The sequence below is a fragment of the Chelonia mydas genome, chromosome 9, assembly GCF_015237465.2.
Source record: "Chelonia mydas isolate rCheMyd1 chromosome 9, rCheMyd1.pri.v2, whole genome shotgun sequence".
Classification (NCBI taxonomy): Eukaryota; Metazoa; Chordata; order Testudines; family Cheloniidae; genus Chelonia; species Chelonia mydas.
The window spans coordinates 74,259,868-74,275,154 of NC_057855.1; the positions used below are offsets into that span (position 1 = coordinate 74,259,868).

Below are 15,287 nucleotides of genomic sequence, written 5' to 3' on the forward strand. Positions count from 1 at the left end.
TCTCATTTGGATGCTAATGTTTTTTGTCTTCTTCTGAAGCATCTGTCATAGATTACTGCCAGGGACAGGATGCCAGACTAGGAGAATAATAATTTCAGGATGGCAATTTCCGTATTCCTGTGACATGCCAAGAGTGCTGGCACAGGGACAGAAATTCATGTTTTTGAGAAAATGCAAGATATCATATCTTTTGAGTATATCAAAACTAGTTCACAGTCTTCTGCCTGATGCTCAGTAGTAGAATAGACTCCCTTCTTCATACAGAAGACAGCAATTTCTTTATACTTAAAGTAATTTGTGTTGCCAGATTAATTTGTGAATCTGTTTGTTTAGTCATTAAAATTAAGTGCTAAAGGAGAACCTGAACTCACAGTAAGAATCTGGGGATTTCTTAGTAAGTCTTTTTGACTAGATTTAGCCATCCAATGAGGTAAATGGGCAGGTGAGGCCATCCATTCTGTCTTGTTTTAGGAACAATTTTAAATGATAATGATAGGTTGTGTCATCTGCATGGTTATTCCTTAAATATTTCATGCAGCAGCTCTTAAATCACATATTGGATATCTGGTTCCTGGATATAAAATGTCAAGAGCGGTGTCTCATTATAATTATGTATTTATGTCCACAGGTGCACTAGGCCCATTATAGAAATCAGAAGCAAGATAGGACCTTGCTCAAAAGAGCCCACGTTCTAGTAAAGACATGGCAGGCTACAAACGTAATAGGAAACTAGGGCAAGGTTACAGGAATAAGATAATAGGATCATTAGAATAGCCTTGTACTCCATATCCCCATCATTAATTCTCCCCCAGGCTAGTCTGTGGAAGCAATGCTGCAGAAATAAGTTTTTAGGAAGGGTATGAAAGAGACAAACACATATTGGAAGAATGTTTCATAGCTGGACGGGGGTGGCTGGAACGGGCATGGAGATGTGCAAGAAGGCCACGGGAGTGGTGTTGAGGCTGGCATTGTTGGTGGAGCAGAAGGGGTAGGTTAGTAATGTGGCCTGAGCTATAGCCTGGAGCTGATTGATGGTTGTGAACATTCGTTTTATATCTGGTCAAGTCTCTAAAATGGTTGAACATCTTTTGCTAGTTGTACGATGATGTGAGAGTCCCTAACATATGAGGCAGCAAGATGTGATCAGCAAGTGCAGAGAAGCAGCGTTGGATGTCCCCAAATGCATGATAATACTTTGCAACTAGATAAGGCCTTAAGTCATCCCTTCTACCACACAGCTCGGGAGGTCGGGGGTGAGGGGAAGATGAGCCTAAGTTACATACAGAAAGATTGGGAAAGTTGCTTCAGGAGAAGTGAGACATGTTTCAGACCATTGCACTCGGTAGCCGTCCCCTGCTCTTTCCCACCCTCCCAACACGCCGGTCAAAGGAGAGAAAGAGTCAGGGACCCATCACACTACATGACATGATCCCTCCTAAACTCACAGAATTTACATTGCAGTTTGCTGAAGAAGTTAAAATCAGCTATATGCTGAAGTCACATGAACCACTGCCACTAGGGGAATCAGTAGTAGCATGGCAGAGAGTTAGCTGTTTTGACAGTGCTAGAGAGGAGGATTCTGGAACTGCACAAGAGATATTCCCATATAGTCTGGTTTTTACACCCATTTTGCTCACTGATTCTCTGTTTGCACATTTGGTGGCCCTGTTGTGCCCTCTTATCACCCCCAACTCATATTCCCTGGCCCACCATGCAAGGGAGAGGATAGATAACAGAGGGTTTTCAAAAGTCATATTTGTTCAGTGTAATTTCTCTCCCTCAGTGCATTCATCCATGGATAGCAATGCTTGTGGGCCATTTACAGCACATTCACTGAAGACTGCTAGTCTCATATAGTCTTAGGATCAGTCAGACAAGTCACCAACAGGATTGGGACCCATACACCAGGCATTCTCAATCCCAGCAACATGCATAATAGCAGAGCTTTTTGGAGCCAACTCAAAATAATCTAAATAGCTTCCCCCCAGAGTTTGAACTAAGGTGTTTGATCTGCCCTGAGATGCATATCGGACATTCCCATTCATTTCAACAAGAACTATGTGCATGTATCTGAACACAGGGCTGAATTCAGTTTACGAGAAAAAGCTCTCTTCAGCCTAGTTTTAGATCTCTGATCAAACCAAGCAAAATCCCTACAGCTAAGTTCTCAATTGGGAGCTCAGTAAGGCTTTGCACAGCCAAAGCATGAATCAGCTTTGAAGAAGAAAGAATGTAGATTAGATGAGCGGAGCGGAGCGGAGCTGAACTGAGCTGATATCTTCCTTTCTTTTCAGGCCCAACATGAACCTGTCCCAACTACCAGCAAACCAACTCCCCTCTCGTCACCTGCTCCTTATAAAGGGCTGGGAAGGATCATTTAATTCATAACAGCTGGCCAGTCCTGCGACTCTTGCAATTCTGCACCTAAGCAACACAGCTGTAGAATTTCCTTTACTATTAACCCTGTTCCTGCCAATTCCTAGTCATCCATCATACACATGCACACTTTTACATAGTTGTGAACCTCAGCAATATATACTCATCTTAGAATCACCTGATTAGTTTGTAGGCAACAATTATTGCAACTAGATTACCTCTTTAGATTGAATAGAAAATGGTTAATTAAATACAAAATGGCAAGTACCCATCAATTTATCCTCAATAAATGTAATTTAAATCAGTTTCCATTTAACTAACATGTAATACTGGTTAAACCTGTTTTAAATGACATGGAAAATCAGTTCCCTTCTGTACTGGTGACCTATATCTTAAAGTTGAACATAACTGGAGTTGGAAATCTTGGGGATGTTTTAAAATGCTCAGTTAAGACATGGGTTTGCATTGCAGATGTGAGATCCCTTTTACAGATTGCATGGTATCTTATTAAATAATTATCTAAGATCCTTAAGTTAAAGCACAATATAGGCACTTGTTCCTTTTTTTAAAAAGGTCCTAATGAATTTATTCCATAGTGCTGTGTATGCTTTCTAATCAGATGCATGTGGCTTTGAATTTTTCATATTAATGCTAATACGTAGTTGCAATCTAGTTCCTTCTTCCATTTGGAAAGTTTCCTTTTTGAAACTCAATCCCTTTGGTAGAAAGACTGTGTGTATTTGAGGTAAAGTATTGTAAGCACCCAGTGCTTGCTCTAGCTAGACTGTTATGCATATAGCAAAATATTTTCCAAATTTTTAACATGCAGAATAGGAATTATGTTTAGAATGTCAGAATGTCTCTCTGTTTAATTAGTTTCCCTTTCTCCTCAGCATGCCCCATACATGCATTCTTCAGCATTAGGATCTGGAAAAAATCCTGAACCTCATAGACAACAAAACTGTGTGCTAGGCCTCAGACCCTCATTTACACCTAGCATTCATCTTAATAGAAAAGATAGTCTTATATTTTCAAAATATGCCCCATGATTCATGCTTAGGACTTCAATTAAATTGTTTTAATTTATCCATGGGATAATTAAAAATACTGTTTCAAAACAGGGGCACATCCAGCATTCATATACATATAGGGTAGGATTTTCAAATGTGCCAAAGGGAGTTAAGAGAACAAATCTCATTGACTGTCAGTGGGACTTGGGATTAACTTGTGTTCCTAACTCACTTAGGCATATCTGAAAACCCCATCTATCTATCTATATACATTTACACATAATTAGCTACGATAATGTTGGTGTTTGAATTCATTTTCCTCCCTTATATTAAAGGAATTGTCTCCTTATTGGTAAGTGCTCTGTGGAGCTGCTAGAACAAGTTAAAGTTGTAATTTGGGCTGTAAAGTGATTTAAAAAATGAATTGCGATTAATCACACTGTTAAACAATAATAGAATACCATTTATTTAAATATTTTGGGTGTTTTCTACATTTTCAAATATATTTATTTCAATTACAACACAGAATACAAAGTATACAGTGCTCACTTTATATTTATTTTTGATTACAAGTATTTGCACTGTAGTAAACAAAAGAAATAGTATTTTTCAATTCACCTCATACAAGCACTGTAGTGCAATTTATTTATTATGAAAGTTGAACTTACAAATGTAGAATTATGTACAAAAAAACTACATTCAAAAATAAAACAATGTAAAACTTAGAGTCTACAAGTCCACTCAGTCCTATTTTTTGTTTAGCCAATCGCTCAGATAAACAAGTTTATTTACATTTGCAGGAGATAATGCTGCCCGCTTCTTGTTCACAATGTCACCTGAAAATGAGAACAGGTGTTCTCACGACACTGGTGGAGCCAGCATTGCAAGATATTTATGTGCCAGATGTGCTAAAGATTCATATGTCCCTTCATGCTTCAACCACCATTCCAGAGGACATGCGTCCATGCGGATGATGGGTTCTGCTCAATAACAATCCAAAGCAGTAAAGACCAAAGCATGTTCATTTTCAGTCAGATGCCACCAGCAGAAGGTTGATTTTCTTTTCTGGTGGTTTGGGTTCTGTAGTTTCCGCATCGGAGTATTGCTCTTTTAAGACTTCTGAAAGCATTCTCCACACCTCATCCCTCCCAGATTTTGGAAAGCACTTCAGATTCTTAAATCTTGGGTTGAGTGCTGTAGCTATCTTTAGAAATATCACATTGGTACCTTCTTTGCGTTTTGTCATATCTGCAGTGAAAGTGTTCTTAAAATGAACAACAAATGCTAGGTCATTATCCAAGACTGCTATAACATGAAATATATGGCAGAATGCAGGTAAAACAGAGCCATAGACATATAATTCTCCCCCAAGGAGTTCAATCACAAATTTATTTAGCCCATTATTTTTTTAATGAGCAGCATTAGCATGGAAGCATGTCCTCTGGAATGGTGGCCGAAGCATGAAGGGATGTAAGAATGTTTAACATGTCTGGCATTTAAATACCTTGCAATGCCGGCTACAAAAGGCCCATGCAAACTCCTGTTCTCACTTTCTGGTGACATTGTAAATAAGAAGAGGGCAGCATTATCTCCTATAAATGTAAACAAACTTGTTTGTCTTAGCGATTGGCTGAACAAGAAATAGGACTGAGTGGACTTGTAGGCTCTAAAGTTTTACATTGGTTTGTTTTTGAATGCAGTTATGTAACAAAAAAAAATCTACATTTGTAAGTTGAACTTTCACGATAAAGGGATTGCACTACAGTACTTGTATGAGGTGAACTGAAAAATATTTCTTTTTTTATCATTTTTACAGTGAAAATATTTATAATCAAATATCATAATATAAAGTGAGCAGTGTACACTTTGTATTCTGGTTTGTAATTGAAATCAATATATTTGAAAATGTAGAAAAACATCAAAAATATTTCATAAATTTCAATTGATAGTCTATTGTTTAACAATGTGATTAAAACTGCGATTAATAGCGATTAATTTTTTTAATCTCAATTAATTTTTTTAGTTAATCGTGCAAGTTAACTGCAATTAATCGACAGCCCTAGTTGTAATATTATACATCCTTGTAATAATAATGCTGTCTCCAGAGAACAAGAGGTCAATAAAAAAAAGAAGCCACCTTTCAGAGACATCTTTATGAATTATGAAATTTGTGCCCAATTCCTAGAGGAATTAGTGTGAAAAAGATGTATAGCCATACTTTTAAAAGCGACCACTTGCCATTGTGTGCCTCAGTGTTTTGGGTGTCACATAAGGTGTCTTGTGCACCCAAGAAGGGAGGCACCCAATATCAGTATGAATATTTTGACCTTAAAGTTTAGAAGACTGCTCTACACTTTCTGTGTAAGCCAAAGAGAAATAACTCTATGAACTGCTTAGGGAATCAAACTGTTAAAATTTATTTCCACAAAACCATGCAATATTAAATGATACAGTGAATCAATGTTTTAAACACTTTTTAAAGGACTAAAACTCTGCAAAGAATTAATTAGCCATGCACTGAAGCCCAAGCATTTAACAGTTTTCCACTCAATTGTAGGATTTCAAGACCACCAACACTGGATACGGGCAAAGATTAGCAAGTGTATTCTAGGCTGGGATTTATATTGGTCATAAGGCTAGGGCCACTGAGCAACTGGAAAATACTTCATGAAAGCTTTGGCTGAGCTATTATACTTTGCTTAAAGAAGCTTAAAAAATATTCCATACTTTCTGGAAGGTTAAATTTGGGGCAGAGTGAATCACTGGGAAAATATGCACTGTATAAAATACTGTCTTTTCTGCAGATCACGCAAAACGTTAACACAACAGAGATCTATTTTACAACCCCAGTCCTGCAAAAGTTTCTAGCCCTCGTGGCAATGGAGAAAGCTTCAAAATGTGACCCCAGTGCACTCTAAAGGCTCAAAAGTAGAAGGCAAATAAAAAGAACATCAAATCTATTATTTTTACATAATCTAATGATTTAAAGCCACTCTCATGATTTTTGGTGCACTTGACTCATAATTTTTCAACACTTGGGGTTGGCAAATACTGGAGAAATAATACTGTTTGTTTGCTCCTTTAAAGAGACAATACCAGCAGCTGGCCACATTAACTGGAGTTAACAATTACTTCAATTCAAAACACAGCATTGGGTTGGTTTAGATTAAAATAAAACAAGTTTATTAACAGAAGGACATAGGATAAGTGATGCCAAGTAAAGGAAATAAAGGCAGAGATCATCAAAAGCAAATAAAATTGAAAACACACATCTAAAATTCTAAAACTTAATCTTGCAAGGTTCAGTCTTAGTTTAAGATGGTTTTTCTCACCAATTATTCTTTGTCCAGCATGGCTGACTGTCTCTCAGTCAGTACCTTCCACAGAACTACAAGGTACTGGTTTCCCTTGTCTTTTTAGGTGAAAGATAAATATGGAGTCTCTCTCTGGACCTTTTATTCCCAAAGAATTGTCTTTGTTCTCAAAGTTAGGAAGGCTCCTGGGGGATTCCATCGTCTGTGTCTCTCTGGGGTGCAGAAGCCATATTAATTCTCTGTCTCTCGAGTTCAGGCACAAGACAGCCCCACTGGTTTTTCGATAGCTTTGTTTAAAGCTAATATGTAAATTAGGGTTAATCCACATCCCTCTGTCTATCACCTTTACCTAGGATAGGCTGTCTTCTTAAATAGGTTCTAGTAACATTATACAGAGATAATTCATTACTTCTCATATAAGGTTAACACATGCATTTATATTAATGACCAGCGTGCTGTTAGTTTTCAAATGATACCTTACAACGCATATTTTCTACAGACATCATTACAGTAGTGTGTAGGTGTGAATACAGGAGCGCTTAGATTGACACTTTCTGAAACATCTGGCAAGGGCTACTGTTGGAAGACAAGCTATTGGGCTAGACAGACCATTGGTCTGAATCAGTATGGCCATTCTGATGTTCTTCACCAACCCAAAACAAATATTTTATTTAGATATTCCTGATGACAAATGAAAATTTGGGAGCAAAATTGATTGTCCTCCATGGAAAATTTCAATTTTGCAAAAATTTAATTTTCTGTCAGAAAATCATTCCCACAGAAAATTCCTGACTAGTTCTATTAACCATATATTGCAGCTTTGGAAAGAAATTCAAAACTGGTGAAAAATCGCCCATTTGATAGGCTTCTTGCCCAATACTACCACAGATAAGTTATTTGACAAGACATGGAAATCATAATTTAAAAGAAAAAAATCATTCTTTATTTTTTTATCCAGTACCCAAAAATGTGCTAGGTACCTCACAAGACATAAAGATGATACGGTCATCACTACAGATACCAATAAATCAGCCAAAAGGTTTCAAAAGTTTCCATTCTTCGGTTCCAACATTTTTTAGCTCAAATACCAAATTCTCTGCATTTCTGCTCTCCAGATAAAAAACCTGAAAATGTCCACCTTGGTAAACCTTTATATAATTATACATACCATGTAAAATGTAAACAGTAATTTAAACAATGTAAAAATTAAACTATAGGTAAAAAAAAGGCAGAACTCACCATTTATTAAAATTCATTCACTAATTAATCAAAACAGAGATATCAGTTGTAAATGAACATGCCTCCTTCAAAATGTTAGCTTTCTGATTTTTCTCATCTCACATGCACATGTACATGATTACTAGTGTCAATAAACAAAGCAGTGTAGTTGTAGCCATGTCAGTCCCAGGATATTAGAGAGACAAGGTGGGTGAGGTCATATCTTTATTGGACCAACTTCTGTTGGTGAGAGAGACAAGCTTTCAAGCCACAGAGAGATCTTCTTCAGGTATGACAGCAGAATGCAAGGTGGAACAGTTTGTTTAGCACATATTATAAGTAGTGAGCACATATTATAAGGGACTATTCAAGGTAGAGTGGCCCATTAATACTGCATACAACAATCTGTAATCCACTAACCCACTCTTTTTCTCCTATGACTGCATATTCTAGCTATATATACACACAACATATATATAAAATAAAATATAAAGCAGATCCAGATTAAATTAAAGCTAAAGTGTCAGCTTCTCATTTGCATTAAAGCCATTTTATATGGATTGGTCAGTGTAAAAAAAGAGCCTTAAAAAGGAAGTAAATTAAGTTTATTTAGTCTGCTTTCAAGCCTTTTTCACTGCCAGATCACTGTGAAAGGGCCTTAGTGTAATGAGAAACAGGCCCCAAATCTTTGAAAAATAATTATAATCAGTAAGGTGTGATTAACTAAAAAATGAATTATGCATCTGGTTTAGTGGTACAGTGTTTCCCAGTGGAATAATACTGTACGTGGAGGATAAAGACTGTGAAAGTCCAATTGTGCCATGTAGAAGAGGACTGAGGTCTTTGGTACATTCTTTATAATTTTTTTTCATAAAGGATCTATTTATTTACTTGTGTTTTGTTAAACTCCCCATACCTTCTATTGTGCAAATTAATAGGCAGAGAAGGAAAAGGACTGATGTTAGTGATGGGCGAACCTAACATATTTGGAGATCTGGTTTGATTTGGTAAAGCAAAACTCCAAGGTTTGGATGCATATCTGGAGTTTCTAAGAATTGTCCAAAATATCGAGGTTTCCCACTTCCTCTATCTTCACACTCTGCCCCTTCAGTTCTCCCCTTAACCTCTGCCTGTGCTATAAGGATATCCCCCTTCCTTCCCTGACAGCAGCACTTTTTAGCAGAACCTCTGAGGACTACTCTCTTCCAAAAATCTTTTGGGAAGAGCCTCCTCACTCAGGCTTTCTTTGTCCCTAGGCCCGAGTAGCAGCAGCAGGAGCGGAAATCTTCTGAGGGAGGCTTTGCCGCCTTTCCTCCAGCAGAAACAGTGCTAGCCTAGACCTGTCTATGTAAGTGATTGTGCTCTGGTATTCTCCTGTTACTGATGCAGGATTTGGAGCTTCCCAGGTGCTATGAATCATTGCTGGGAACCCCCAGACTGTTACCATGCAGTTACCATGACCAAAAAGGAAGAGGAGGGAGACTTTTCTCAGGGGAATAGTCCAGGTTTTCTTCATGGCATGGACAAACACTCAGATTAGTTCTTATTTCACCTGGAGCAGGTTTTTGGGCCTGTTCTCAGCAGACGTGCAGTGGCTATGTGGGCAAGAGAACCTCAGTCCAGCAAACTTCTTTCTCTATCTCTCCTTTGTATATATTTCTCTGCAACAAATTTTATATTAAAAAAAATCAGAAGTAAATATAACCACATTTTTCTGCAGGAAATATTACATTTGATGCCGTAAAGTCCCCTCCCTCCCTGCCCCAAATACATTAGAAAAACAATAAGAATAACTTTGTTCAATTTCAACCCTGTTGTGTTAGATTCCCCTTAATAGTTTGGTGTTTGTGAGACTTGCTAGTCCAGTAAGGCACGGCACCTGACCTTCAGGACACAGCTAGTTTTCAAATGTTCCAGGACTGATTTCCTTATTCCTGAAACATTAAGTACCGATGAGTGGGAAGTGCAATCCCACATCTCATCACTAATAGTGATTGCACTGCCTCCCTTGCCGACTTGCTCAACTGCCTAATGAAACTCTCCCTGTAGTTATAAAGTTTTTCTTAACATTTAATCTAAATCTTCCCTGCTGCTCATTCTGTCCCCATGGACTCCAGAGAATAATTGATCCCTCTTCTTTTTTTAAATATCCGTTTTTGTACTTGCGGTTACAGCATTTTTCCTCTGCCTTTTTCAGACTAAACATGCTAATTTCTCTTAAGCTTCCCTCTGACTTTTATCTTTCATTGCTGCTGCTCTCCTCTGAATTCTCTGCAGTTTCTTAATGTCCCTTAAAAAATGTGACATCCAGCAATGAAATCAATGTTCTAACAGAGATCCAGCTGACACAGATCAGTTGCTTCCTCTATATGTAATATACCTATTATTACAGCCCACTATACATATAGTCTTATTTACAACAGCATCACATTGCTGACTCCTTTCTAAACTAAGGTGAACAGATTTTCTTCTACACAGCCAGGGAACAGAGTCAGACCCATAGGTAGGCGGCCAGAAACATGTACTCTTACATTTCTGCATGTGACCCTTTTCCTGCTTCTTCTTCATTAACCAATTCAGTGCTGCCAGGCTGTGGAGGTGAGCTGAAGGTCATAGACTTTGATCGGTTGCATTTCATACCTGGTACTCTTTCTGGATCCCCTACTGTGAGAGGAGGAAAAAACAGACTCTGCTGAGAATTTTTTCCATTTGTCAGTCAATGGTAATGAAGAAATATTTAAAGCTAGTTTAAATTATTACCTGTACGCTGGGCTGAACTATCCAGTTACAATGATTATCTTTTAGTTACAAAAACAATTAGCAGGCAAGCAGCACTGTTTTGATAGAAGGAAAAATACAACCTTAAAGCTGCTTTGAATTTTGAAATATGTTATTTAACCAGGAATCAAATACTGTAATTCTTTTGTCAGTCCCCACTGGTAACCACTGAATACTTAGTCAGAATGTTGTAAGACCCGTCATTCATGACAATGAGCAATTTTTAATAACATTTTAAAGAAACGGATGTTCTGTACAAATCTTATGGCAGAAGAACACTTTATTTTCGGTACCTCCAAAACAAACCATGTTAATGTGGGCATTGAGATGTACAACTAATGGACTGGATGGATTACATTCTCTTCCAGTTCTGTCAGCAATTGCATGACATCATTTCTCAAATATAACCACCGTGGCTGCATGCGGCCACCAAGTGCTTTTCTTGCGTCCACAGTCTCCTGGACTGTGATGGGGGAGAGGGGTCAAAGTATTGGCCCCTCCCCCTCCCTGATGCTCCTGGATGCACCACCTTGGTATTGGTTGCTGGGCCACCAGCCGGGGTTGGGCCCTGCCCTCTTCTGGAGACATTGGGGGCACAGCACCGGAGAAGCAGGCAGCCAGTGAGTTCCACAACATCCCAGGGGTGGTGGGGCTCAGGCTTTGGGCTTCAGCCCTGAGGTGATGGGTTGGCAGGCTCCAGCCGCACGACTTCAGGCTCTGTCCCCGGGCCCCATCTCCTGACTGCGCGGCTTCGGGCTCTGGCTGCGAGGCTTCAGGCTTTAGTTCCCCACTGCCTCCCCTTAATCCCCATCCAGGGCTTAATTTGTCCCTAGGCTTGCCAGGGCTGAGTAAGTCTGCTGCAAAAAGTGATACTTATATGTTTGTTAATATCACTTTTCATAGCAGACTTACTAGCTAGCAATAAATAAATTACAATGATTTGAACGTGCATGTGTATTTCTTTTTTCCCAAAGCTAATTAAGTATTTTAGGAAAAAGTGTGAAAGTGGCCACCAGCAAGAGTCGGTGGCTGCACTCTGAGGCCACCAAAAAATTTGTCCTGAGAACCTGACCTAGATCTATTGTGCATATACTTGACTCAATGACAGAGATGGGAACAGAACCTAGGAATTCTAGCTCCTACCTCTCTGCTCTGATCATTAGGCCACATCCACATTTTTTCTGGGGAACAACAATGCTGCTTGAATAACTAAAATAAACTACAAGTTAAAATGCCTACAGGATATAATGTGTGCACATTTTGATGACAACATTATGGACTCACAAATGTCACACAACTGACTGCATTCCTTTCAGCCCTTCTTGCAACATCCCAGAACACAGTGCTAGTAGGTCTGGTTATGACGTGGATGACTACCATATCATCAGCTTGTTTTAGTAAACTAAGTTGCTTCAAAATTTTAAATGAAATGGGAGAGGGAAATAGTAGGATAAGGAAAGAAGCAAAGGGTATAAGGAAATATCCTTATTTTGCTTATATTTTTACAGTAGATATTTTGTACAAGAAATACTCTGTATACTAAAACTAGATCCATCCCCTCCCCACAGCACACACTCATTGCTCTGGAAGAAGCGGCCAATAAACACAGAATTTTCCATAGAATTATACAGAAACATTTGTGCTAAATACTTGTGTACCAAGCACTGTGAAAACTCACAGTGTTCAATATCTCACACACAATATCTGTAGTAAGCCTAGGAACTGAACATTACATTGTGGTTCAAAGCATGAAAGGATACTGCTTCTCTGTATCCTTAAGGATTTCTTTTATACTTCCTCCAGATACAATAAACCTGAGCTTCTTTATGTAGCAATGTAGCTTTCTTTGATTCTTCATTAACATTAAAACATTTTAAAAGTGAGAAAAAGAAGGTTTCAGCTCCCTGAGGGCGACAGGTGTGATTGTGAAAACGCACAAAGCCAGCTGCCTCTGGTCTTTCTATGCTTGCATTCTAAACTGCAAGCCCATCAAGACACGGACTGTCTTGGTATTGGTAACTGGTAAAGAACACGTTGGCACTTTGCAAAAATAAACAACAATACAGGAAAGCACTGAAGTAGCCGCTTAACTTTAAGCATATATTTAAGTCCTGTTGATTTCAATAGAACTTAAGCATGTGCTTAAAATCAAACACAAGCATAAGTGCTTTGCTGAATAGTGATGGTTTCCTGATTCAAGACCATAACTAATAAGGATTTTTTTTTTTAATTCTTGTGAAGGGAGAAAGCTGCAGTAATGTCACAGTTAGCTGTGCCATCGCCAGGAAATCTTACCTCGAGTTTTTGTGTTACTAAAAGTGTTCCCAATGGAGCTGTAATTTAGTTACCATATTGGGGGTTTTTTCAGGGTAACGGATCGATTAACGTGGGTGACACTGATAAGGCTACCTTTGAGACTGGCCATTTCCTGTATTCATTATAAATGCATTATTAACATTGTACAGGTGGCAGATTAGGTCATAGAGGTGACACAGTAAGTCACAGGACTGTTTTTAAAATATTCCATAGAACCCAATTTCATAGCATTCCTGGTGGAGAGGACCACACAGAAGAATCTACATGCAGACAAGTCCAAGTTCATAAGAATGACAAGTTTCTTACCTGAATATTTTCTTTCTTTCTGTTAGCAGCGTCTCTCTGAGTTCATTACTAATGGATTAATGCCCCCACCTATGGAATCTGGAGGTGATCTAATGTTGCTGGAGGGTCCAGAACTAAGCTCTGGCCACGAGAAGACTTTTTCCACGGCTGTAGGAACACTGCAGCAACCAATTATTAGCACTAAGACAAATCAATATAAGGTATGAAACTAACCTTAAGACAATATAAGTCTCCCTTTAGAGAAAAATGTCAGTGTCTGTACTGGTCTTTATAGGCTACCAGGGTGGGTTGAATTTGGAGAGAAGCTGCTAACAAAAAAAATTATCAGATAAGAAATTTCTCATTCTGTTGCACAGCTTCTCACCTCATTCATCACTAATGGGAAGTAGAGAGCACTGAGTCACATGGGGTTGCGGGGAAGACGGGGCGGGAAGGGAAGGATAAGCAGAGATAAATTATTATAGCAAAATAATAGGCAGGAATAGAAGTTTTCCACCATATAAAACATGAGTTTTTTTATAAACTAAGGAATTATGTGGGAACCAATCCAGTAGCACCTTCTTACCAAAGGATGCCCCTACAGAGGAACAAAAACTTACTTTGCAAATCTTCCTTAGATGAGGCTCATACATTTTCCCCACAGTGACTCTACGGACTTCTGTGAATAATTTCCCAGGTGCCTAACATGCCAACTGGTGTAGGATTTTTACATTGTGCCTGCAGCAACTTTGAGGCTGTAAGACTCTGGCATTTTGGATTAAATGAAATGAACAGAGTATAATTGGCATATGTACTCCATAGACTTGAGATATATCTTCAGAGCTTTAGAAAGTCCCACTTATGGCACAACCTTCCAAGGGTTAGAACCGTATTATGGGAGAACTATTTCTCAGGAATTGTGGAAAGAGGAACTTACCTTGAACAGAAAGGTTTCTGAAGCTATAAGAATAATTTTTTCCTCATGACGAAGACAGAGTGCTTCTTGTAATGACATGGGAACTAATTCCAAAACTTGCCTTTTGGAGGTAATGGTGATGAGAAAGGCCAGCCACAGGCTTGTCTAATCTGTCACTCTGATTAAACCTGGCACCTGATACTCATATAGAGAATCCAATGTTTCTGTCTACAAAATGTCACTCGGGCTAGTACTCACATTTCTAAGGTGAATGGATGTAGGACTCCAGCCAAGCCTCCTGGAGAAACTTTAATGTGAATGAGATCACCAGAACTTTGGGATTATTATTATATTTGTATTACAATAGCATGTAGAGGTCAGGGCCCCATTGGGCTGGGTACTGCATAAACAAAATGCAATCCGTGCCCCAAAGAGTTTTCTGTTTCCCCTCATACCAGAAATGTAAATTTGACCAGATCAACAAATGAAATATCCTGATTTAGTTTTGTTTGGGTACCAAACTATATCAGAGGTTAATGGAGAATCCATGCTGAACTACACTTCTCTTCCGATGTCCAGGTTGTTAACTGCAGGTGTTCACAGTCTGAGTGAAGGAGTCCCTGCTTCAGGAAGTCTGGTGTTTTCTGCAGGTACAATGTGAGGACCGTGGCTGTCCAAAATGCCTTCTAGGCCAGTGGAGGACAAGAAGGAGGACTTAAACTCTCCACTTTCCACTTTTCTGCATCCTTTATGAGAACTGTCCTGAAAGGTAGGAGATTCTTCTCTACCCAGGACATTATTTCTATTGCCATGGAGAAGCTTTGACCTCTGGTTACTTCCTGGTTTCAGAAGGGATATAAACATTCATGCCTGAATTATAAGACAACCTCTACTGGGAGGTAGGAGGAGACTTCCTCTGCAAGTACCTTAATTGCCTACTTCATAGTTCTTGCAAATTCTACTGATGCAGCTGGTACTGGTTACTGTCATCAAAAAGATATTGAACTTGAAGGACCACTGCTCCAATCCCATATGGCCATGTTTGTGGGGTTTCCTTTTATTTCCTTTAAGACA

The 15,287-nt window shown here is 38.8% G+C and overlaps 1 protein-coding gene across 1 annotated transcript in view; it reads right to left on the reverse strand.

Moving 5' to 3' along the window:
• Positions 1-6,384: 6,384 nt before the first annotated feature.
• The window catches only part of LOC102930620 (sodium/hydrogen exchanger 2-like), a 64,375-nt gene continuing 55,472 nt past the window's right edge, over positions 6,385-15,287 (reverse strand). The window contains exons 12-13 of the mRNA XM_037908091.2: positions 10,450-10,582; positions 6,385-9,579 (exon numbers count right to left, since the gene is read on the reverse strand). Coding sequence (XP_037764019.2) covers positions 9,555-9,579; positions 10,450-10,582 — 158 coding nt within the window. The 3' untranslated portion in view covers positions 6,385-9,554. The remainder of the gene's footprint in view (positions 9,580-10,449; positions 10,583-15,287) is intronic.